A 24,915-nucleotide genomic window follows, 5' to 3' on the forward strand; every position below is an offset into this window, starting at 1 on the left:
GTAAATTCAGTCCATAGCAATAAATTCTAAAATTCACATATATAGAAGTTCCTAAAGAACTTGAGGAAGAGCATAAACTATTTGTACCTGTTTCAATAATTTCTAATAATATTTTTGAAAACCATACTGGTGAAACCAAAATTACTTAGCTCTAATTTCTATGCTCAGTAAGTTGTTTAAAGCACTCTTCTGTTGTTAGCCCTTTTTCTCATACTGCAATTCAAAGTGACTCTAGTTAGACTATAGCGATAAAGTATTTTAGGGTCACATAACTTTCCTGAGAATTAGTTATCAGAAAAAAAACATATGACTAAGCAGACTATATTTTTATATATATGATTTCTGTTGGACATTTTCTATACAAATATAACTCATGCATAAACAGAAAAGTAAAACTGACCAAGAAAATAGTTATTTACTCTAATTTCCTAAACAGTGCACATTCACAGATAGCAAGTTACAACAATTAACTCATTAGAGTAGGAATGTATTCTTTTCTTAAGTACATTTCAAATAATATGCACATTTTCCTCATGGTTAAATAGCAACATAAAAAAAAAATGATCAAATAGCTGGTAAATGATTTGAGCTTACCCCCTTTTCAATATTCCCACTTTGACAGAGTGTCCCCTCGGCTGCAGGAATGCTATTGGTGACACAGCGGTTGCTTTTGCTGAGACACCAGAGCTCTCTACACACTTCCTAGGAAAGACGGCAAAAGCAAGTTGATCAGTAGTAAAGACTGAAATCATTTCCACTCTTCCAAAGAATATACCCACAGTCACTCAGCATTAATCGTTTCTTGTGGATGCTTAATCATCAAAGGTAGGGACTTTGGAGGAGGCTCTTATGGAAGGTGGGTTACCCATTTTGCAGAATCATTTAAATGTTTGCCTTTATAATTCTCATTTTAGTGGAGAAGATATATCTTAGTTTTTAATATTGATTTAAATCTTTGAAAAGTAATGCACAGAAATTTCATTACTAGAGAAGAGTGGGGGAAAAGAATAAATATATAGAAAGGAAATACATGTTTATTATTTTAAGGATACACAATAAAACAAACTTACCAATTACTAATAGAGTGGTATAGGTATTTGATTTCTCAGATCTACTGTAATGTTCAAATAATGTCCATTTTAAGAAGAAAAAAGAGATCATAGAAATGAGCAGAGAGTAATTTCTAAAATTCAGAGTTGCCTAAAGAACAGTCTAGCAATGTTATTTGCCGTTCATCAATGTAGCCCACCAACTTCATGAAAAGGAAGTTTGGTTTTGAACAAATGTTGTTATTTATAAGCCATTTCCATATTTGGCATATTTTAGACATTGTTTAAAGTATTCTAATCTTCTTTATTACAACTTCTCATTATCCTACTTCAACATGGGAAAATTACAAACATTTATTCTAAATTAGCAATATAAATTACCTCCTTTTGTTCACACACTATAAGATTTTAAAATAAGCTGCTCAACATATACCCTAGTGAGGTGTTTTAAATAACAGCCAAAAAAGCAAGCTTACTTTGAAGACACAAAATTTTCAGTTTCTCTCTCTCTATATTACCAACTAGCATCATTAATGCTATTACAAGTTTTTAAGTTAAACTAGAACCACTCAGTATAAAATACCTTATTGCAATAAAAATATATTAATTTGGAATGCAAAGATATATTTATATATAACATTCAATTCTATTGCTATTATTCCCCAACTGTTCTTTAAACTGTCAAAACACAATTGTAAGAACCTATAACATGCTACAAGACAAAAAAAATTTGTAGCCATGTATGGTGATGGATATTAACTAGACTTACTGAGGTGGCCATTTCACAACAAATACAAATATTGAATCATTAGGCTGTACAACTGAAACTAACATTATACATCAATTACATCTCAATTTGAATTTTTTTTTAAACTTATGTCACATTAACACAAATCGGAAACAAAGCTGGAACACAGCATTCACTCAAGTGCCCCCAGAAAATGGGAGTGCCCCACGGGGCACAGCCAACCGAGGGACTCTCCTCAGGTCCTTCTCCAGGACACTCCTCCACCCGCCTCACCAGGCAGAGAAAAAGACACATAATTTCTTCTACACTTTAAAAGTACTTTAAAAAATCACCTACTTTAAACTCTGTTTTATTTATCTACTTTAATCTCCATTTTGAGAACTACTGAGGTAGAAGAGAGTTCAAACATTAGAAAACAAAACCTGTTCTGTGAATCATAACATAAAACTTTCCTGTTCTTACAATTCAATTTATTACAAATTCTACCAAATTTTAGCTTTCTACCAAAGCTTCAGTTTCTGTTTTAAGAGAAGGTTATTGGTATTGTTTTATTCTTCCTTTATGAAATGACCACAACAATAAGTCTAATTTCTTAGTACCTGTTCCTAAATATGTTCTTTTATTTAATATTTAAAAAGCAGCCCTAGCTGGCGTAGCTTACTGGATTGAGTACAGGTTGCGAACCAAGGCATCGCAGGTTCGATTCCCAGTCAGGGCACATGCCTGGGTTGCAGGCCACGGCCCCCAGCAACCGCACATTGATGTTTCTCTCTCTCTTTCTCTCTCCCTTCCCTCTCTAAATAAAATCTTTTAAAAAATATTTAAAAAGCAGTAGGATTAATATTTTTAGAGTCTTAATATATTAATTTATTGTTCCCATGCATCAAAAATACCCACATTCAAGTAGAAATGAGTTCACAGGAACAGAAAAACATTGCAAGAACAATATATTAAGAGGTTACAAAAAATATCCTTATTCCTGGATGATACTCCTGGATCTTTAAAGATTTTTACTAGGCTTAAATATTAGTTTAAATAGAAATAAAAGAAGATTAAACTTTACTATAGACAGAACTATACAATGAAAATTCTATCATTGAAAAGTACAATATTCATAGTGTCTACCTGGTAAACATACCATTTAGTTAAGTTACAGAAACTTTATTTCCAAAAGTACCTTGAAAATCTCTACCCAATTGGCAAGAATTCAAGATACTTTTTCCCAAAACTTTAACCTCAAGATTCACAACAGAGCCAACTGAGAGACAGTCCTCTTACCCTTTACAGAATGGCACATTTTGAAAAGTGGATTCCCCATTTTCATAGGATTTTATGCTCTTAGTGGTTTCTGGGGGTTCAACTTTTGCCAGGGCATTAGCTTCTCACAAATTACTGTTTAAAGTATGAGAGTGAAAAATCTATGAATGGGAAATATTCCCAAGATGTTAAACTAGTCTTGGAGAATGCTAAGGAGTTTTCAACTATATTTCTTATCTAGCATATCAACTTGGATATGAAAGATTTTGACATCCCAACTAAGATTTCCCAACATAAAAAAAATCTCTCTTGAAAGACAAAACCCAAGAAAATTTCATTTCATACTAAGAAAGCCAGTACACTTCCTGGAAGACCTGAGAAAAATTTCGTATCTTTAGAAATGCCTACTTTCTCTCAACTGATGGATTTCAGAACATGGACGGCATATTTGCACAGATGTGTCAGTTATAATTGTACATGTACATTAGTTGTTAAATAAGTAAGGTAAGGTAGGTCCCAAGTTCTACTAAAGTTAAATGCATGCAAAATATCTTGCCTCTGGGGGAATTTGTATAAAAATTATCATCATAAGTAGATTAATTTCCTTTAAAATTACATATAAAATGAGAGAGATTAATGAGTTGATTACCCACCCACTTAGCTCTAGGAGAATATAGTTACCTTTCACATATTCATGTTTATTTACAGAAGTTAAGATATAAGAAGTTATAGAAGTTAAGACTAGTCTCAAGATCTGTGAATTAATAAATCATTGTCTGTGTGTTAGGGCAATTAATTCTCTTCTCTAACCCTACAATTCATTTTGGGAAGTCTCTCTAGAAGAAATTTGGTCTTTGTGCTTGCCTTTGAGTTTAAGGAAGAAGAGAGAAGTTACCAATGGTCTCCACTAATGGAAATTTCTCTCACATGACACTAAAAGTTGCAAAAGGCATCTCTAATTTCATGGGGTCAACTTCTAACCAATTAGGAAGACTGCCTGGTAAAACAAAAGTAATAGCATTAGTTCCCATTCATTCGAGAATATGTGTTAAGCACCTACTATTTACCTCACCAGGCATTATGTTTGTGTTATTAGAAACTAACACTATCACTTAGAACTTATAGGAACCAGGGAGAAGGTGGGGTATAAGCAGACATGCAGCTCAAATGCCATGGATTGGAACTGCTCTTTGATAAAGTTTTTAATATTCTGTGACAAAATTAGAAGAATGATGTCAATGTGTTTTTTACAAAACTGAATGTTTTATTTCAATGGACTGTCCTTATTCATTAAATGTTATTCTTTTTAAATAGACTATAAGATTTTTCAGGATAAGGTTTGTTTGCTTATGGCAGTCTTTACAGAATGTTTCCACTTGGCAAAATTATAAATTGGCTTCCCTGTTCAAAAATTGATGCACTAATTTTTGGAGAGAAATTTTCTTGCCTACAAAAATCTAAAAGTTTGTGAACAATTCATTGACCAAAACTTGATAAATCAATGCCTCTTTCTTTTTGACATACATCCTTTAGTAGTTAGTTTAGCAAAGGAAATCTTGTTCTTAGTGGTCGGAAAATATACTTATTTTGCCCTCATTTTTTAAATATTTTAATTGAATATAGAATTCTAGGCTGAAGATATTTAGTTCTTTGTTATCCAGACTTTATGGAAGTCGATGAAAAGTCACCTGTCAAACTGCTATATCTTTATTATAAAGTCTTTCTAGTTGCTTTCACGAGTTCTCTGTCTTTGCTTTAGTGTAGTTTCACCATTGTATCTAGGTGTTCTTTTTATTCATCTACTTGGGATTCATGCTTTAATAATTTGCATCTCTTTTGCATTCTGAAAAATTATTAGTAACTGTCTCTTTTAAAATACCTCTTTGTCATTCTTTCTTCTGGAACTCCTATTCAACTTATATTGGACCTTCTCATTCAAACCACCATATCTTTAATGCCTTTTCATATCTTCCATATCTTTTTCTCTTGGGGTGGTAATCTTTATGCTTGTTGATTTCATGGTGGATCGTGTCCTCATATGGTTCATTATTCTGTATTCAAGCTTATCCTCAATGAATACTGATCTTTTTTTAAGCATCCTGGACCTCCTTAGTTGTAGAAGTATAGGCTCATGAATTTGTTGCTGCTGTACACTCCAAGGTTTCACTGAATCAGTTTTCATGTTGATTTATCTTGTCAGCACATATATGTAGACAAAGTCTTACTCTGTTTTTATGTGAGGCACAAGCTTAGGGCTTCTATTTTCCATGGGAGCTATTTTCCCCATCCAGAGCAAAGGGCAAAGGAGCTTACTTGTCACTTCCATTGAGTTGTATCTTCACAGTAGAGATGACCCTTCTAAAGTTCTAATTTTATGAAGTGGTCTCAGTTCCAGTTTCTTAATTCATGCCCAAGATGATCTTCTCCTACCCTGACACAGGCAACATCAGAACACCAGCTTACCACTTGAACAGAAACTCTTCACTTCTGGCACACCCTTACCTCCTCCCTTTTTTTGTTCTGATATATACAAGTTTTCTGCTGAAAGGTGATAAATGCATTCTGTGAAAACCTCTGCATTCTATAAAATCATGTATGAACAACACAGGGTTTATGGAGAAAAAAAGAGTTAGAAGAGACCACTGAAAACCTATGCACCTTTGTAGCCAATAAACAAACAAAAACATACTTGAACAACAATAAAATTTAAAAATGAAAAAAAGAAAACAAACAAACAAACAAAAACATGTATAATACTCATTAAACATTTGGACAGTTAAATCTCTGCTGGCATTTGTTTCCAGCATCTCAAGGAGTTGCTCTTTTATAGTCTTAATGCTATGGCTTGGATTCTGAATCAATTCCTTAAAATTAAGAATTATATTCAGAATATAGCTTCTTTTTATTATATCTATATGTACACATCATATAGTTTAGGCATCAAAGTACACAGCATCAGTCATTATCGTTATTATTATTTTTATTACTGGAATTTCTAAATGTAATACCAACACTCATATTTGGATTTTCAAAATATACTGTACATACTCCTCAAAAGTACTCCAAAAGACAAAGCATTGAAAATTTTCCTATTATTTAAAATTTTAATGCCAAGTCCCAGATATTTAGTCTGTTCTATTTTTCAGATGAATATCACTGACTGCAAACATTAACAATAAAAATTATTAGCAAATATAAATCATAATAAGAATACATGTAGAAAGTGGAGTCTTAAGGTAATTGTAATTATCTAATATAAAACAATTTACCTGATATTCAAAACATAATTCTGCAAAGAACTAAACTAGGGCTCCTCTCAGAATAGAATAATTGATTACTTTATACTAAAAGACCATTTCAAAACAATAAAAGAAATTAGAATGATCTTCTCTAATATTTCCATCCTTTTCAAGTAACTATAGCTGTTAAATGATATTATAAGTGGGAATAATAGCCCTTTGCTTTATCAATACTTGGGAAAACTAAAATAAGCGGTTTTCATAAGGGGGAAAGAAATATAAAAGCACAAAAACATTTTATATGTATTTTATCATTAAGGAAGTAAAATAGAATATGAAGAGAAAATGATATCTTTATTGCTAGAAGTTTTAATTATTTATTTTTTAACAACTGTATGGATTATAAAAGTGACACAAATTTTCTGCCCTTGAGAAATCCTAAACCCAGTGCCATCTTGGGTCCTTGGCTGTGGCTACATTTCAACATTCTCTTTGTCCACATTACCCTATCAGTCACATCTCTCAACAGCTGTTTGCAATAAAGGATCCTGATGGCCATGAGGGAGAGCAGAGCCCGGAAGGGGTCAGGAAGGAGCATCAGTGATTAGAAAGGTTACTTATCATTGTATCACACAAAAGAAAACTGAAAACCAACATATGGTGACCCCAAGGCCTGGCTCCAGGTGTTTAGTAGCCATTTGAAGAAAGAGCATAATGTACTCTTATTTCAGCTTTAAATGCGTTAGTACTGTTATATGAGTAACACATAAGAGTGCAAAGAGCCTAGAAAAGCAGTGTGTGTGTGTGAGATATAAATAAACCAAAAACTCATCTAGAAATTCAGATAAAATAACTACCCATCAATTTGAAGGGGTTAAAAAGTGATTGAACAGTTTTAAAAAAATACCTCTAAGAAGCAAACCCAGAATGAAAATTACTGAGCTTTTAAGGATACAAGTGATTATGAATCTATAAATTTTGCTTAAAATTTAAGGGAAAATAAAATTAAATCAATTTGTCAAGTATATGTTTGATAAATATACACATTTGGACTCCAAAAGAATATTGAGAAGCTAAAATAATCCCATGCCTTTTATTCTCTAAACCCATATCAGACTGCATTGTAGAATATTTACACCACCTTATAATCTTCAAGCAACACAATTTTACAGTCTGAGTGCAAAATTCCAATTTTAATAACTTGACAGTGTTCCTACTACTTAATCTACAACCTTCCAGCTGTAAACATTAAGGCCACTGTGTTTTTAATGCTTTTGCTAGAGAAGGAGAACAGTTTGTTACAAGCAATCAAACTATAATAAATGTTCTGAAGTCTGAAATGGTTCTGAGGCCAAAATTTAGCTTTCTTTTTTTACAGGCTACACAAGCTTAATTTCTTTAATCTTCCCTTATATGTGCCTCTAAGTATTTTACTGAGATTGAAGAATAAATCAAAGTGTGACCCTTAAAATATCTTATATGCTCCCCAAAAGTACAGATGGCTCAGATTCTTCTTAAGTACTACCGGCACATCAGCTATGCAGAAGTGGTATCACAGATGACAAAGGGAAACATTTACTGAATGTCTGCCATGTGCCAGGTAAATAAAAAGCACTTCACATGCCTGTCATACCCTTTTGCTACCTGACGTTTACAGCAGCTTGGCTGCCATTCACAGGGAAAAGTGACTAAGTAAAAATGTACTGATGGTCACTTGAGATCATAGGTAAGAGCTAGTGGTAACCAGTTTTCTACTGAAAATATTCTGTCAGAAATTATTTTGTTCCAATGTGGAGCCATGTATTTATATCACATGTTGCCATTTATGCTTCAGGACACATGGCCGGTTATGAAAACACTGCTCAGTTCCACATCAAAATAAGCAATGACAACATGCAACACACTGTTGCACATTTACGTGGTCACTCTGAGCTCTGTATAAACAGTGACAAACTTCATAGATAATAGTAAGTCCCCATAAGGTAAACAAAACTATATTGTCTATAAATTTTCTCTGGTTTTGTCCTGGGTTTTAAATCTAACTGTGATGAGCATTCATCTCTCTCTCTTTTTTAAAACATTGTATTTTACTAACTATGCTATTACAGTTGTCCTGATTTTTCCCCCTTTGGCCCCTCCACCCAGCACTCCCCCACTCCTTCAGGCAGTCCCCCCCCACCATTGTTCACATTCATGGGTCATTTCCTGTGCTGTACTTTACATCCTCATGGCTATTCTGTAACTACCTATTTGTACTTCTTTAATCCCTTCACCACTTCACTCATTCCTCTACACTCCCCTCCCATTTGGCAACCATCAAAAGGTCCTCTGAATCTCTCTTTTTAAAACTACTCCATTGAGGTATGACTGACATACAAAAAACTGTACATTTAATGTATATTAGTAAGTTGGGAGATAAGTATACACCCATGAGACCATTATCACAAACAAGGTGATAAACGTCTATCACCTTCCAAAGTTTCCTCTCATCCCATTTATTATTTTTCTGTGCATGAAAATTGATAAAAATTGTCTCCCAAAGTAAAATACATCTGCTATCTTATTAACATATCTACTATATCTAATAGAAAGTTAAACTGACAGATTTAGACCTATTTTTATTTTTTACCTTGGTCTAGGCAATCATATTCTGTAATTTTAGTTTCCCCATCTATAAAACATCATAAAATAATTACAATTTTAATCAAACAGTCTGAAGTATCTCTGAAAAAAGACTATGTAAATACCAGAAACTATACATTATTTATAAACTACTACATTGTACAACAATATTACTCTGTCTATTGGGCTATACAGTTTTGTTCCCTGTATTTATAGCCACTACAGTCTCCTCATACTTTTCACGGAATTAAGGAATATCTAGAAAACATATAAATGGATAACATGCAAAGATAATGGTAGAAAATGTTGTCCTGGAGTACAACAAAAAAGAAAAATTTTCAAGTAAATGTCCAAATGTAAGTAACATGTATATTAATGAACCTATTCACAAGGCAAGGTTTTTCATAACTACAGATGTAATCTCTGGTAATCCGGCAATGACCCAAGTGGAAATAATGGGAAGCTAATGCTGCAGCAGTTATGGGTTGTTTGGTGTTTGTTTAGCATCTTCCTGTCATCATTAGAGACCTGCTTGTTGAAACAGGGATCACTTCTTGATGCTTCAACACCAGAGTTACCCTGTCACCTAAAATTCCACAGTGTTCTTCCGAGTTCCGTGTAGTGTTCCCCTCAGGATGCTGCCCTCAGCCACGTAAATCAGAGCAGGACTCTCGCCCTCAAGGCCACTACTTAAGTTTTCTAAAGCAGTATTTAGGCTCCTTGAGAACCTTACAGATTCACCAAACAAAACATGGTGTGGGCGTGGGTGGTATCAATGGTGTAAAAACAATTTTTTAAAAAGATTTTATTTATTTATTTTTAGAGAAGGAAGGGAGGGAAAAAGAAGGAGAGAGAAATACTAATGTGCAGTTGCTGGGGGCCATGGCCTGCAACCCAAGCATGTGTCCTGAGTGGGAATCGAACCTGCGATGCTTTGGTTCGCAGCCTGCACTCAATCCACTGAGCTACGCCAGCCAGGGCTAAACACAATCTTTTAGGAATAAGCTTAAGAGGTAGGATGATTATAAAAATTCTATTATGACTCAAGAAACTTTGTTAGTAATACATAACACTTCATAAAAAAGTAACATAAGCATTTTCATATAATATATGAGTGTAAGGAAACCATTTTGCTGCAAATCAAATTGAAAAGATTCATAATAAAATATATGAAATTGTTTAAAATTGTAAGATGTTAATGTCTTTTCTGTTTTCCAGTTTCATTTGATATCTATTAGAGAAGTTATAAACATAACACATAGAAAAGTAGAATACAAGGAACATAAACTGAAAATATAGAATTTCTCAATTACTACTTATCTCAGTTCAAATCAACCAGTCTGAAATAAATTAGATATACATATACAGAGATAGGATAATCAGGTCCATTTTTACTAGTTTACTAAAGAAAAAAGTACATCCATAGATACTATAAAACTGGCAATATAAATTATTTAATGTAGAGTTAAAATCCAATTTCCAATAGAAAAACTAAGCATAAATTAATTATTTTCCTTGCTAACAAAGAAATGAAAGACCATATATAAGAATACTTAACAAAACCTATAATCTCATTTGATCATAAATTTCAACCTACTAAACTACAAATATATACAAAGAGTGGGATTAAAGTTTGGCTGACTCTTTCTGAGGGAAAAAAGCAACCTAAGAAAAAAAGAAACTAAAACCATACAGAAATGAAAACAGAAAACTCTTTGAAGAGAGACAAGAAAGGCCAAAGTTTTACTCATGGCTCTAGATAGTCAGAAAGTTGCACATAATCTTAAAATCTAGTGCACAAACTGTGCTGTCAGAACTGACCATGAGCAATAATAGACTTGTCACCCAAGGGAGATTTTAAAAGTCACTTTCTACTGTAGCCAAAGGAATAACTGCGACAGTCCAGTACATACATTGTTTTGTCTTAACTGCCTGAAAATATCATTCTTATTACTTTTTAAGAAGGGATTTTAGCCCTGGCTGGCGTAGCTCAGTGGATTGAGTGCAGGCTGTGAACCAAAGTGTCTCAGGTTCGATTCCCAGTCAGGATACATGCATGGGTTGCAGGCCATGACCCCCAGCAACCACACATTGATGTTTCTCTCTCTCTCTCTTTCTCCCTCCCTTCCCTCTCTAAAAAAATAAATAAATAAAATCTTTAAAAAAGAAGGGATTTTAAACACTATTTGCATAAAAATAGGAACCAAGTCTTTCAATTTATTTTTTACCTTTGAATATTTTAACTACTTATTTAAAATTCCTATTTTTTCTTTCAACGTGCTTATAATGTGTACCTATTATAAACATGTCCCTTATCCTAGACACTGAAATCTTCCTCTGTGAAACTTAAGAAGAATGTTGTATACATGTTTCCGGAGAGACACAGAGACATCTTTGAGCAGACGTGAAGAGACACTTGTGATACTTTTTCCCCCATGGCAAGTTTCCTTGTTTTTCTATTTGAGTTAACATCATCCTGCCCTCACTCGGTTGCTGTGTCAGAATACGGGCAGTGGATTGCAGCCATTTGAAATGACTCAGTACTAGAAAGTATAAATTAAAGTAAAGGCTCCTCCTAGCCAATATAAAAATGACCTTAAACCAACTATGAGAGTATCAGAAAGGCAGGGGTGAAAGGAGAGGTTCCAAAACAAGTTGGCACCATAAACTCAGGACTTAAAGAAGAAATATATTACAAATTATTAAAATTGTACCAGCATCCCTTACAAGACATTTGAAAAGTGTTTAATTTAGCATTACTCAAACATTTAGAAATTGATATTATACAAATATCAGAAAAAGCAGTATCAAAGGCCATATTTACATTACTGATGTTACCAGAGGTAAGCTGAATTCATCAAAACTCCATCCTGACATTTGTGTCATGAAAGAACACATAGAAATAACTAAACATAAGGATTGAGACTTCTTACCCCATATTTACATTGGCGGGATGTTGCTCCATACTGGTAACGACATTGCTCATCAGCCTCATACACCTGACCTGGGGCCACGGTTGGATAAGCAAATTCACGCTTGGGAGGCTCATTATCAAGGCAAGTACCACGGCCTGAACTGTTCAATATAAAGGATCAAAGGAAATTAGGTACACTATGCACTATAGCAATCACAATTATGAAACCATTTGTTGAGCTTTTTGTCTCAATAACTTGATGCATGAAAAACAATACGTTCTACCAAGAAACAATCACATGGCAAAACAGCCTTATTGAAACCGGAATAAGAGCTCCAATAGTTTTTTTCCAGCACAAGACATAATAAAAGTATCACAGACAACAATCTGAAAATGTCATGTTGGCCTTCAAACACCGATTTAAACTAATTTCTGAAGGAATCAAAACAGAATTTCATATTGCTCTAAGTTTCTTGTTTGTTTTCAGTGAAAATATAACCACATCTGGTAGTAGAATTAAAAACACAAAATGTGGAAAATTTAAAAAAAATTGTGGTTGTAATCCTTAAAGACCTAATCTATATATTTCCACCTTGGGCAGAACAATAGATGACATGTCCAAAGGTTCTTGAAATATTTCAATAATAAATGGGCTGAATGACAGATGAGGCCAAGATCCAAAGTTCTCCTCTCAAGTATATTACAAGTGTTTAGTCTTTCAAAAATTTCATATTTCATCTAGGATCATCAGAGTTAGGAAAGAGAATGTTCTCTCTATATAAGTTCTGCTTTTCAAAGTGTGCTTGCACTCAAACATAATATTTTAATTCAGTGGAACAAATAACATAAAGGTTGCCAAAACCCAGACAGAATACCTTAGCTTAAAGAGCTTTATACTTTGCTAAATATAATTGTTCACTTTTATTTAGTCAGTGTGCATAAAATAGGACAGATGCTTTTTTACTTTCATTTCACATGTAAGTTAGAATTTTTAAAGAATTCCTATGCCAACACTTAAAAATTTTTTCCAACATTCCTGTCAATTGTGCCAGCACTTGTGTTTTTTTTTCCCAAATCTTTTCCATCTGCTTTGCCAAAGGAAAATAATTTCACAAGTAGAAGTTCCTCAACTATTATTTAGGACAGTACAAATTTTCATTTATAGATAAGAAAGAGCCATACATAATAATGAGTTTCATACTTGCTTAAAATTTTATCATATTCTTAAAATGTAAAAGTTAATTTGCCATATACAAGTGTACAGTTGCACAGCAGTAAATTAATACCCTTTAAAAATTGAAGCATACTATTCCTAAAGTGCCAGATTAAAGACCCAAGGGGGTAGGGGAAAGACCCAAGGGACAGAATACTGTCTTCTTTATGCATTTTTCCTTTCGTTTACGACCTCCTTGATTAATTTTTCATCAATAAAAATATTTAGCTGGAATATTAAGAGTGGTAATAATATAGAGGGATTTTACTATTACCTATTACACTGCTTTCACTGGTCGCTGCTCGCGGTATCTGTCTACCTAATAGAGAACAGCTGATTTTTCCCACTCGGCTACCCAGTTTTCATGACGGAATGTTTTTTATTTCTTGTTTTTTTGTGCTCTTAGAAATTGCCATGTACTTCAGTAAAAGAATTCTTCTTTAATGAATTTTAAAAATAGCAAAGTTCTTTTTATTTTATAATATAAAATATCTGTAATCTATATGGGTATCCAAATTTTAGGCAAATGTAATTCTACCAGTAAATTCAAAATTTTAGATTAAGGTTAATGATGAAAAGATCAATGTGAAAAATAAAATGAAAGAAGATGTACCATTTTTTTTTAAAGATTTCATTTTTAGACAGAGGGAAAGGGAGGAAGAAGGGGAGGGAAACATCAATGTGTGGCTGCCTCTCACACACCCCTTACTGGGGACTTGGCCCAGCATCCAGGCATGTGCCCTGACCAGGAATCGAACCAGTGACCCTTTGGTTCACAGGCCAGAGCTCAATCCACTGAGCCACACCAGCCAGGGCCATTTTTTATAATAGGGAATATTCATAAGATTACTGAGTTAGTTGTTTAGTTATCTAATTTAACTCAAAAATATCAAGTTTCCTCTCTGTAATAAAATTATAAAAGTCTTGATGAAAGGAGCTAAATATGTAATAAAATAAAATATCAAGTTAAGTAATTTACTACTATAAATCGATGGGGAAAATTTAAGTACTGAAGTACTTAATACAAGATTCTACAAATAAAAATATTTGCAATAGCATAAAAAAAGTAAAAGATACCATCTTCTAAGTATACAAGATATACTCACTTAAATGGCACCAGCTAAAAATCTATGAAAAATTATCATACATAATTACTTCTTAGGAATACAGAAAATTAACCTAAAATATTTAAGGGAAAAATTACATGGACCCGAAAAGTTTAAGAATAAGATGCTGAGGAAAACATTCTTTCCTGATGGCAATCTGAAAATTGACTTAATCCAGGAGAAAGCAACAATAGCTATTTCTTTAAAGTTCTTTTTTTTTTTTTTTTATTTCTTTAAAGTTCTTGTTCTCAGGTATTAATGGTCTTCTAATGGTGGTTCATATTCTTCAAAAACACCAAATGAGAAGACCATTGCAAAGGCCTCCAGACAATGAAGGATCCCTGCACTCTGTTCATCTGTGGCCAAGCCCTTCTGCGAAAGTTTATTCCAAAGTGGATTTCTGTTTCAGTTCTTTGGAATTACTTATTACTATGTATTGTTTTCCTTTTCCAGTAGATTTTTACAGAAGAATAAAACACCATATAAAAGAAAACAGTAAGTGAAAAATCATACTGATCCTTCAAAATGAACATGTATAGTTAGGAACATGGCATCAACAATGCCTTTTGAGATGGGTTTGGTGATATCTGTACAAATTATCAACATTTGCAAGTCAAGCGTCTTACCTATTGTTAGCGGCCCTGGGAAAGCCAAGTAAGCGGCAAGACTGACTCACATTGTTTCTACATTTTGGGTGGAGAATGGACTACCTATTTTCCTCCTAGTAACCATATCTGGTATATGTCATACAACAAAACCTTGTGTGAAGTATTTGGAAGATGGGGTCATTTTCATATTTTAATTCTAAAGCAACAAAAATACTTTTTGCAAACATTACTAAAATTTGTCAGCTACTATCCTGCTAATTTAAAGTAAGCTAAATCTATAGCTCTCCATTATAAATTATTAATTAGCCCTTAGAAAGTAATGATTCTGGATATGTCCATGCTTCTAAGTCATCAATTGCCACTGTGAAATATCACAGATATAGGAATAGAAAGCAGAGGATACCGATCTAAGAGATATATACTTAACCCTGAAACTACTTTTCTTTATTTTTTATCCTAAGAAAATTCCCAAGTGCTCTATCTGAATCCCACCCCTCCTTTCACCTAAGGAAGTAACTAATACTCTGATTTTTTAAAAATAATGTCCTTCCTTTCCCTAGCAGTTTTACCTCCCAATATTCATCCGCCTGCTTTTGGACTCTATATGAACAGGAGTCATACTGCAGGTTTTCTTCTGTGACTTTGTTCTTTCACTCATTTAGTATTAGGAATGTGAGACAGATCCATGTTGGTGGGTATAGGTATAGGCTGTTTGTGTATTTATTCTCCGACATCCCATTTAAGATTATGCCACAAATATCAAATGAGCATTTGAATTATTTCTAATTTCTGGAAATTGCAAATTATGTTGCTGTGAATAATTTTATATAAGAGTCCTGGTACAAATGTTTTCCCTTTCTTAAAAATATTAGCTATGAGTTATTTTCTTATATTTTATTTTCTTTTAACCAAATGGAAGTTACGAGTAATTTTTATTTAATCTGGGGTTCTAGATAATTGATATAGCTATGCAATTCTTATGATGCTGAGCTCAGTTGTTTATGCTACTACTATCAAAATAATAATAGTAGTGATATTATATATAATCTTCTTTATTTTGTCATCAAAATACACTTTTAAACATAGATGGTTTATGCCTTAGTGCCATGAGAATTTATCCCCTCAGAAAACATAAACCTCCCTCATTAATAAATGAAATGAAGGACACTGTTAGTAGTTTCCATCTATGGGATGCTTATGCAATTTGTGTTGTTAAGCATAAATATATATGTCCAGAGCAAAACTGTATACACAAAAAATAGAACTATGATTATTTCCCTAGCAGTATATATTTCATAAAATCTATAGCAATATAGATAATGATTAATTCATGGACTCTACTTTTGTTTATGCTTCTAAGATGAGGCAAAAAATGTGTATCCATTTGAGAACATGCTTTTTCCTTGATTATGAAATTCTTAGTAAATCCAAGCATATTTACATAAATCCTTGCAGCATGATAGCAAAGTCATATTTTATGTATTCTACTTCTAATTTAGAGAAGTCTTATTTACATAGCTCAAAAGTTAGCCTTGAAAATAGAAACACAAGCCAGAGTTGAGTCTTCAAGTGAAATTTACAGACCCCTATGTAAACTACACACTCTTGGCTTGGTTTCCAGAACACATGATGATATACCCCTAATTGTAATTTTAGATTTATTTTTCACATGAACTATATATGGTAAAGTCTAGACCATCTGCCTACAAGACAGTGAGTCTATCTTTCTATGCTAACTCTACATATCTTAAGTCTCTTAACAACAACAAAAGTTAACATTTAATGCCATGTTATATTATTTTCCACAAAAGTGTGCTCATACACCTAAATGAAGCAGAAGTGAATTAGGTTGTTATCATCTATGAGTCAAGTATCTTATCTATGATGTTCTCATAAACTGCTCTACAAGTCTTCACAAAACTAACAACACATTATATCCTAACATGAGTTACTTTAAGTCAGACCTTACTCTCCTGTCCCACGAAAGACAGGGGTGCTTGGACATAACTGAACTTGAGGCTTCTAATATGGAAGCACTGTATTAAATAAAGGTTTACTCAGTCATGCTCTTTTTCTCCATATGTAATTATGACTTAACAAAGATATTTATGGATTTGAGAAAAGTCCCCAAAACATGTCAGGAAAATGGAAGGAGGAGAAACCTGTTTTTCTAAGCTGTTCCATGGGTTTCACATAGAAAAGAGGTCCTATCTATAAAACCATTTTCTCTCTAATAATTGATATTGACCTTCAAAGGTCATTGCTACAGAAGAAATGTGAGTGCTTGGTCATCCCGTTCATCTATGTCACTTTTCTCGTAGCTCTACACTCACCTTTCTTACTAGTTCACCTTCAACCACAATGTTGCTTTTCTTTTTTTCAGCTTCCATCCTTGTTGTGAAAATGGATAGTCTCTATTTAATTTGGAACTGTAGGAGATTTGCTATTTAAACTTTGACAGTTCAAATAATTTAACAGACTTTAAATAGAGCAAGAGTTGATTCACAGAGTCCTCAGAATTTCTTTAAACTATACGAAATTATTCTATACTACTACTAAATGGTAGGAAATATATATATAAAGAAAAAGAAAAATAGGCCTAAATGACTTGTGGCTGCCTTCCACTGCCTGGAAAATTAGCCCATGGTCATCGGTGAGAATAAGCCACAGTACCAGGTTCATCTTTCTCTGTCTTCTCAGTAGGTAAATAAATCAGTCAGTCCCGCAGGCAGACAGGAAGGGCACTACCTGCAAAGCCATCATCGAAAACATCAGAAGCTGGCATAACATGTTCATTCTAACGAAAATAGGTTCTTTATTACTTAATCAGGATGGCTTCTGGGCAATTCATGAACCACTTATTGAATCACTGAGTTTAAGAAATCTGAAAAAAAATATTGGGAGGTGGTAAACACCACCTCCTGACTGATCAGTAGCACGTAGTGTTTCAGAATGACACGAGAGACTTTTTACTATATTGGCATTTAAAGGCCATGGAGTGGTTCTCGGTTGAGCATAGTGAATAGTGAATCTGTAAATCATAGAAAGCTCATTGTTAAAATCCACCATCATCTTTGGCCTATACAGTCACTAAGTACAGAAAGGTATGCATTTTGTTGGCTGGGCTGTAGTTCCTAAACAATTCATCTTTACAGATCTCTTTTTCTTGAGAGGAGAAACTGAAATAAAATGTTATGAGTCTTTTTGAGCCAACTATAAAACATAAATGTAACCTCAATCCCTGATCAAAATATCACTGGATTTGAAAAAATATCACACATAGCTGCTAAAGCAATTAAGCCTGCTGCATTAATAGAAAAGGAACAAAGAAACTCAAGAAAGTTACTATTATGTCTTTGTGCTCCAGTGAACTGACCTTTTTAAAGAGCCTTGTGTTTTAAAAACCTTTACTACTCGGTCAGATTATGATCAGAGTAGTTTAGTTTGTTTTGAAAGAGGGAGGGAAATAGCCAAATTTTCCCCAAATCTCTACCCATTGTCTTTCATATTTATCTTTCACAAATGGCTTTAATTGTGTGAGTATCCCCAGGAGAATACACAACAGAAATATAAAATACAGGATAAATAAGCCCATTAGCACCCTGTCAACACTAATCGTGCTTACTCATACAAAATGCAAAGAGGCGCAGGGGTGTCCAGCCTTTTGGTGTCTCTGGACCACACTGGAAGAAGAGGAGTTGTCTTGGGCCACACTCTAAACACAAACACTAATGAAAACTGATGAGCAAAAAAAAAAAAAAAAAAAAAAAGGTTTTAAGTAAATTTAGGATTTTGTGTTGGGCTGCATTCATGGCCATTCAGGGCCCCATGTGGCCCACGGGCTGCAGGTTGAACACGCCTGCAAGGCTTAAATAATGTTTTTTATATTAATTCAATGGAATACTTTATTGGAACTAATAAACATTTTACATTTCCCACCAAGCCAGTGGTGATTTCTTAACTGTATTTTATCAGCAATTTTGGAATTTGCTTTTGATCATGCATTAGCCTAATCAACATATAGATCCTCTAAGGAAATACAGGATTAAAATTAAAGATACTAAGGAATAATTCAATGGTACAATATATTTCTAAATCTCTTTAAATTTATCATATAATCTCAGCCTTAATACTGTTCCAACTAGGTAGGTGCTGGCAAGAGATGAAAATTGGTCCTTGTATTTACTATGCACACAGAGACGGTCCTAGCAAATGTGCTGCTGTGCATAGAAACAGGTGAGCGGAGCAAGAAAGTGGTGCTTGGACAGAACAAGGGGAGGGAAGCCTTTCAAAACGCACAGGAATACGGAGCATGCTATATAGTTTGTCTTTCTGGTGACAGACACTAAGATTCCATTATAAAAACATGAGCCAAGTCAAGGGAGAAATTGCAGATCTGGCTTGATTTCTGGGGACAGAAGATTTTCAGCAATGTTTAAATTTAGGTAATATGATCTCATTAAAAACATCTTGGAAAATGATATTGCTAGTGCTTTGTGTTAAAAACTACCAAAATATGTCAAACAAATTATCTGCGGTCTATCTTTACAGCCTTTCACCCCATTTTGGCACCAAGCAAGCACATTGTTATAATTATCTATTACTAGGATTAAAAACTGTTAGGTAATGCAGGAGAACTACCTTCTGAAGTGAATTTCTAATTCCTTCAGTTTCATTGTTACATTAGTTAATTTTTAAAAAGCCCATTTTAAACATTTATCTTTTTATCTTTAATTAAAGCATTGCATTAGGTAAATCTCTTGTTCAGGCTCTTTAAAAAATATACAATTATAAGTTTTTGGAATATAATCAGGCCATTTGCAGAAAGAAACCAAAACTTTAAAATGAACAATGTTACCCTACATAACCTATCTGAATGTTTAAAATGTTACACTATAATCATGTTAGTGTGTACTTTGAAAAGGCAATTTTTAAAAAGAATTTCTGTTGCTTGCCTGTGTTTTATGTATGACTCACTTTTTCACAGAGTATTTAATCTCTTCTCCCCAAGAAAAATTGGCACAAAATTGTTGAAGGTAATGATGGAGCTGTAAAGCTTAAAACCTTGATATCATTTAAAATGATATTTACCACTTAATGCATGTCTCTTAAGAGTTTTTAACACATTTTACCATTATATATATATAAAATAACATGATGATATATGTATTAGTACCTAAACTCATTTAGGAAATGAGGTCAGTGAAGATTATAAAGGTGAAGTAACCTGCCCAAGGGCACACAGGAAGTGAGACCTTTGTCTGCTAGTTTCGAGTTCAATATGAAAGCCCCATGGCAGGTGAGATAGGGAAGAACATCTGCTTTCCCAAACATCATTATACTTTAGCTAATTTATATTCCTCACAGTTAACTAATCAAACTCTTGGAACAAACATTAAAGGGCCAACAAAGAAGGTCCCAAACTGTAGAAAAGATGAGTCAATAAATTTTCAAAGACATTTTTAATTTTTATTTTTGGGTGTTTGATTTTGTTGTTGTTGTTGTTTTTTACTATTAGATACTATGGTATTCTTATAGAATTCAGGTTTTTCTCACCAACAAAATTAAATGTATAATCCCCAAATTAAAGTCTGACCTGTGCTATATTAAATTAATGTAAATCTACATTTTTTATGACATTGCTTCCCATTTATCCAACATTTCTAACACCCACATTATCCACCCCACTTAAATTCTTGTTCCAGTTCCTCTAATCTATTCAGCAAGTTCTATATGAGTGTGAAGGAAAAAATTTGCCACAATGATATATTAAAATATTCTGGGAACAGCCTGAAATATCACTGGGCCCTATAAAAGTTACTCATTATACAAAATTTGAAGCACTACATATTAGGCTTCTACCAATGGCTTACTTCTAGAGCAATTCGTCATCACTCTCCAGAGATTACTTACTCCAGAAAGCTGGTGATATAGTCTCGACTGCAGGAAGACCAGGAAAAAGGATTGGTATTTGCGGTAATGTGAGCTGCCATAAGCTTTGCTGTTTCATGACCTTTCGTCCCACAAGAATTTCCAATTCCATCATGGTTCATACCAAAACTGTTTTAACAAGGAAGAAACATAAGAAACATAAAAGAAATAAGAAAAAAGAAAACAAACAAACCCCAATACATCCTTTATTTCCTTATTTGATCATGTATTAGTCTCATCAACATATGCCTTCCATATCAATAGACCAGATCCTCTAAGGAAATATAGGATTAAAATTAAAAAGATTAAGGAATAATTCAATGATACAATATACTTCTAAATCTCTTTAAATTTACCATATAATCTCAAATGATAGCTCATGATACCGGCTCTCCTTGAACAGATACAAAATATATGTTAATTCTCACTTTTTGGATGAAAAAAACAAATTTAGTAAAGAAAAAAGACAAAGATCATACAATTAGGGTTGGAATTGTTGGTAGAACCTGCCTTTTAACATGTTCGAGTTCATACTAATTCACTATCCTGAATCAGAAAGGAATTATAGAAGATGGTTACGATCCATTGAGTTCCAAATTATAGGTGAAACACAAAAATCATTTTCCTTAATATAGATAAATGAGAATTAAATACATAGGTAATGTACCTTTGTATGTGTGTTTTCAAAACATTTTGAAAGGTCTTGATGTACTTAAGAATTATGGAGATAAAGTTTTTTATTACCAATAATTCCCTCCATTTTTCATAGCTTTTCTTTATTATTTTTATGTGTCCTATGGCCATACCTAGTTCTATCAATGTGATCTAAAAATATATTTCAATAATAAACCAAAATTATTCTGTAAAGGATATACCCACTGCATACAAATAAATTTTAGCCTTTCATCACAAGTAGTCAGAAATTCAGGTTGAATATTACCAAAAAAACTGTTTCCATTGCAATATTCTAATAAGTACACCATGATATGTGTTCAGGGAAATAAATGGTTTATATGACAAGAGTAAAAAGTAGATGAGGGTAGTTGCTGGAAAAAAATTTGGAAAGGTAGTTAAGAACAGATAATTACAAGATAATAAATGAAAAGTGTTACATTTGGCTATGTAGAGACACTGAAGATTTATAAGAACTAAAGATTTCTGAGTAGGACAATATGGATGTGGTCTGTATTTTAGACAGGTCATTATAATAATTTTGTGGTGGAGACCTGGGAATGGGGAGAGAACGGAGCTAGGGAAAGCAGATGGAAGATCATTACCAACTGGAAAATGATGTGGATCTGAATTAGAGCACTGGATAGATAGGTGGGATTAGATTTGAGATATGTCTAGAAAACTAAATGAATTGGCCTTCATAAATACAATATAAAAATGCTATAGTGAGGACATATATGTTCATATGGGAGTGAGAGGCAGAAAGGAGGAACCAGTATTTCAGGCAGAGGACCTAACCTAAGCAAAGGAAGTATATGTAAATATCCAGAGCCTTATATTAAAATACCAAATAACCTTGAAAGAACATCAACATTTAGTTTTCCCATTTGATAGCAACATACTGGAGTCAACCTATTTATATGGTCTTCTAGGAACATGAGGGTAGAGTTTAGAGTTAGTTGAATTAGACACATATTCTGTCAAAACAATCAACTACAAATTTACGAAAGGCTCCTTTGTTCTCATTTTTAATTCAATGAACTTCATATTCTGTATTTCTCTAAGAGGTCGGTACTAATGTGTGAATACTACTGTGATTCTTGTCAAATGATGAGAGCTTGAAAAACAGTCTCCTCTTAGCATCAGTCTCTTCAACATCCTGCAGTCCTGCTAAGGCAGGTGTAGGGAGGTGCAGAGAGCTTTCAGAAAATCATTTTCAAGATTGTCAACTTCCTTGTGCATTCTTTTCTTTAAAAAAAGAGAGTATATTTTCTCTTTTTCCAATTCTCCTTTTGAAACCATGTTTCTCCAACTTACAAAAGAAAACTTATCTTTCATTGATCCATAATTTTACAATAGTTCACAGCCTTGGGGTATAAAAACATGGACATCAAGAAAAGAGAGATTGGAAACCTTTGGTGTCGGTTTTGTGAAAGAGAATGACGTTAATGACTGAATAAACTATCATGTAGTTTCTTGCTTTCATCAAATTTATTTGAGTATAAAATCAAATTAACAGTTGATAGGTTGTTAAAAATATTTTTTCATGATAAATCACCATGGTTATCTTTTGACAAATAATTCCAAAGTTGTTCAAAGATTTGAGTGATATTTCTATAATAAACTCCTTTCATCTCATCTATTTAATTATGTAAACAAAGTATTCATCATCTGCAGAAACAAAATAAAGAAACTAAACTGATGCTGAAATTCTGCCTCACTCCATAGGAACACAGAGATAAATAGCATTATCAAAAATGCATCTAATTAAGAATACATCTTACAAAAACTTTGCTTTTATGTTAATTATTAAAATTTGTAATATGTATTACCTTCTCTGATCAATCATTAACTAATAATGATTGTTATCTAGTGAACAAGTAATACAGAAAAAATTTTTCTCTATGATTACAGGAAATTTTAAATGTAATTGCTATTTACATATATCTTTGTTATGGAGACATTTGATACAATTAAATATACTTTTAAGCATAAAATATATATTTAAACATATTAAAAATATTAAAATACACATCAGGGTAATATTCCTGGAGGGATAGAAGAAGCAGATATATTGAATTAAAGACGGAAAAATGATAAGAATTTTTACTACAAAAACAGGTTTGTATATTTTTTAAAAGCATGATGATAGTTACCAAATTGCTATGGCATTCAGATTCAATTCGTTATATTTAAAAACAGTATGTAACAACTTTGTTTTCATAAATAATATATACAGTACTCCAGAAATTCTATCCTTTGCAATTACTTAGACATAAAATAAAAAATTTTAGACATCAGCTGAAAAATGCACAATAACGTCCATAGTTTTAATACATTCTTTCAGAAGTATAAGAGGAGAGGACTTTTTTCCCTTCCTGAGGAAACTCTACTGACAAAGAGTTTGAGAATAAAAAGGGTGAAACTCATTAGTGATCAGAGAGACTAAAGAAGAGGCCACTTTATGCCCTGGCTGGCGTAGCTCAGTGGATTGAGCACGGGCTGGGAACCAAAGTGTCCCAGGTTCAATTCCCAGCCAGGGTACATTCCTGGGTTGCAGGCCATAACCCCCAGCAACCGCACACTGATGTTTCTCTCTCTCTCTCTCTCTCTCTTCCTCCCTCCCTCCCTCCCTTCCCTCTCTAAAAAAATAAATAAATAAAATCTTAATAAATAAATAAAAGCTCCCTTTAAAAAAAAAAAGAAGAGGCCACTTTAAAACCATCATATTGGCAAAAATTAGAACGTTACCTAGAACTAAGTGTTGGCAGTGATGTAGAGAAACTGGGATCTTAGTTCAAAACCTTTTTCATGTGGTCAGGGCAGCTGTTCCAGAGAGCAACTCAGCAGTACTTAGTCAAATTAAGTAGGCAGATACATTAGGACCCAGCAATCCTATTCTTGGACATATATCCCAGAAATATTCCCAAAGGAAACATGTATGAAGATGTTCATGACAGGATTATTTATGATAGCAAGGATTTGAAGACAATCTAGGTATCTGTCACTGGGGAATAGACAAGTAAGCTTTGTCAGATGCATACTATGGAATACTCATAGAAGCTGGAAACAGCAAACAAGATAGATGTCTACACATAAGTATTGGTGGATCTTTAAAACAGTGAAGTAATTAAGAAAAGGAGGAATGTCTCCAACACTCTATGAAATATATAAACAAAAATCACATACATACTCTCACGTAACAAAAAGGCCAAGGAGCTGTTCCAGAATAAAAACTAAAGAGACATAACTAAATGCAATGAAAACTGGATTGGGGGGAAAGGTTATAAAAAAACATTGCTGGGACAGTTGATAAAGTTTGAATATGACTGTATATTGATGATATAAGTATATCAGTGTTAAATTTTCTAATTTGATAATTGTACTGTGGTTATAGAAGAGATTATCTTTTCTCCTTAGGAAATAGATATGAAATATTTGGGAATAAAGGAAACGTCTACAACTCACTGTGAAATAGTTAACAAAAAATTCATGTACATATACAGAAAGAGAGAAAGCAAATATTACAAAACATTAACAACTGACTCTGAGTGAA

At 33.3% G+C, this 24,915-nt stretch overlaps 1 protein-coding gene across 4 annotated transcripts in view; it reads right to left on the bottom strand.

The window, feature by feature from the left end:
- Positions 1–24,915, bottom strand: part of ADAMTS6 (ADAM metallopeptidase with thrombospondin type 1 motif 6) — a 240,312-nt gene that overhangs the window by 99,973 nt on the left and 115,424 nt on the right. For all 4 annotated transcript variants that reach the window (XR_004901934.1, XM_036020332.1, XM_036020333.1 and 1 more), the window contains exons 10-12: positions 20,670–20,816; positions 11,849–11,990; positions 595–702 (exon numbers count right to left, since the gene is read on the bottom strand). Coding sequence is in view for 3 of the 4 variants with exons in the window: in XM_036020332.1 (XP_035876225.1) it covers positions 595–702; positions 11,849–11,990; positions 20,670–20,816 (397 nt within the window). In the remaining variant the exon portion in view is untranslated. The remainder of the gene's footprint in view (positions 1–594; positions 703–11,848; positions 11,991–20,669; positions 20,817–24,915) is intronic.

This window comes from Phyllostomus discolor, chromosome 3 (genome assembly GCF_004126475.2).
Source record: "Phyllostomus discolor isolate MPI-MPIP mPhyDis1 chromosome 3, mPhyDis1.pri.v3, whole genome shotgun sequence".
In the NCBI taxonomy this organism is placed as follows: Eukaryota; Metazoa; Chordata; class Mammalia; order Chiroptera; family Phyllostomidae; genus Phyllostomus; species Phyllostomus discolor.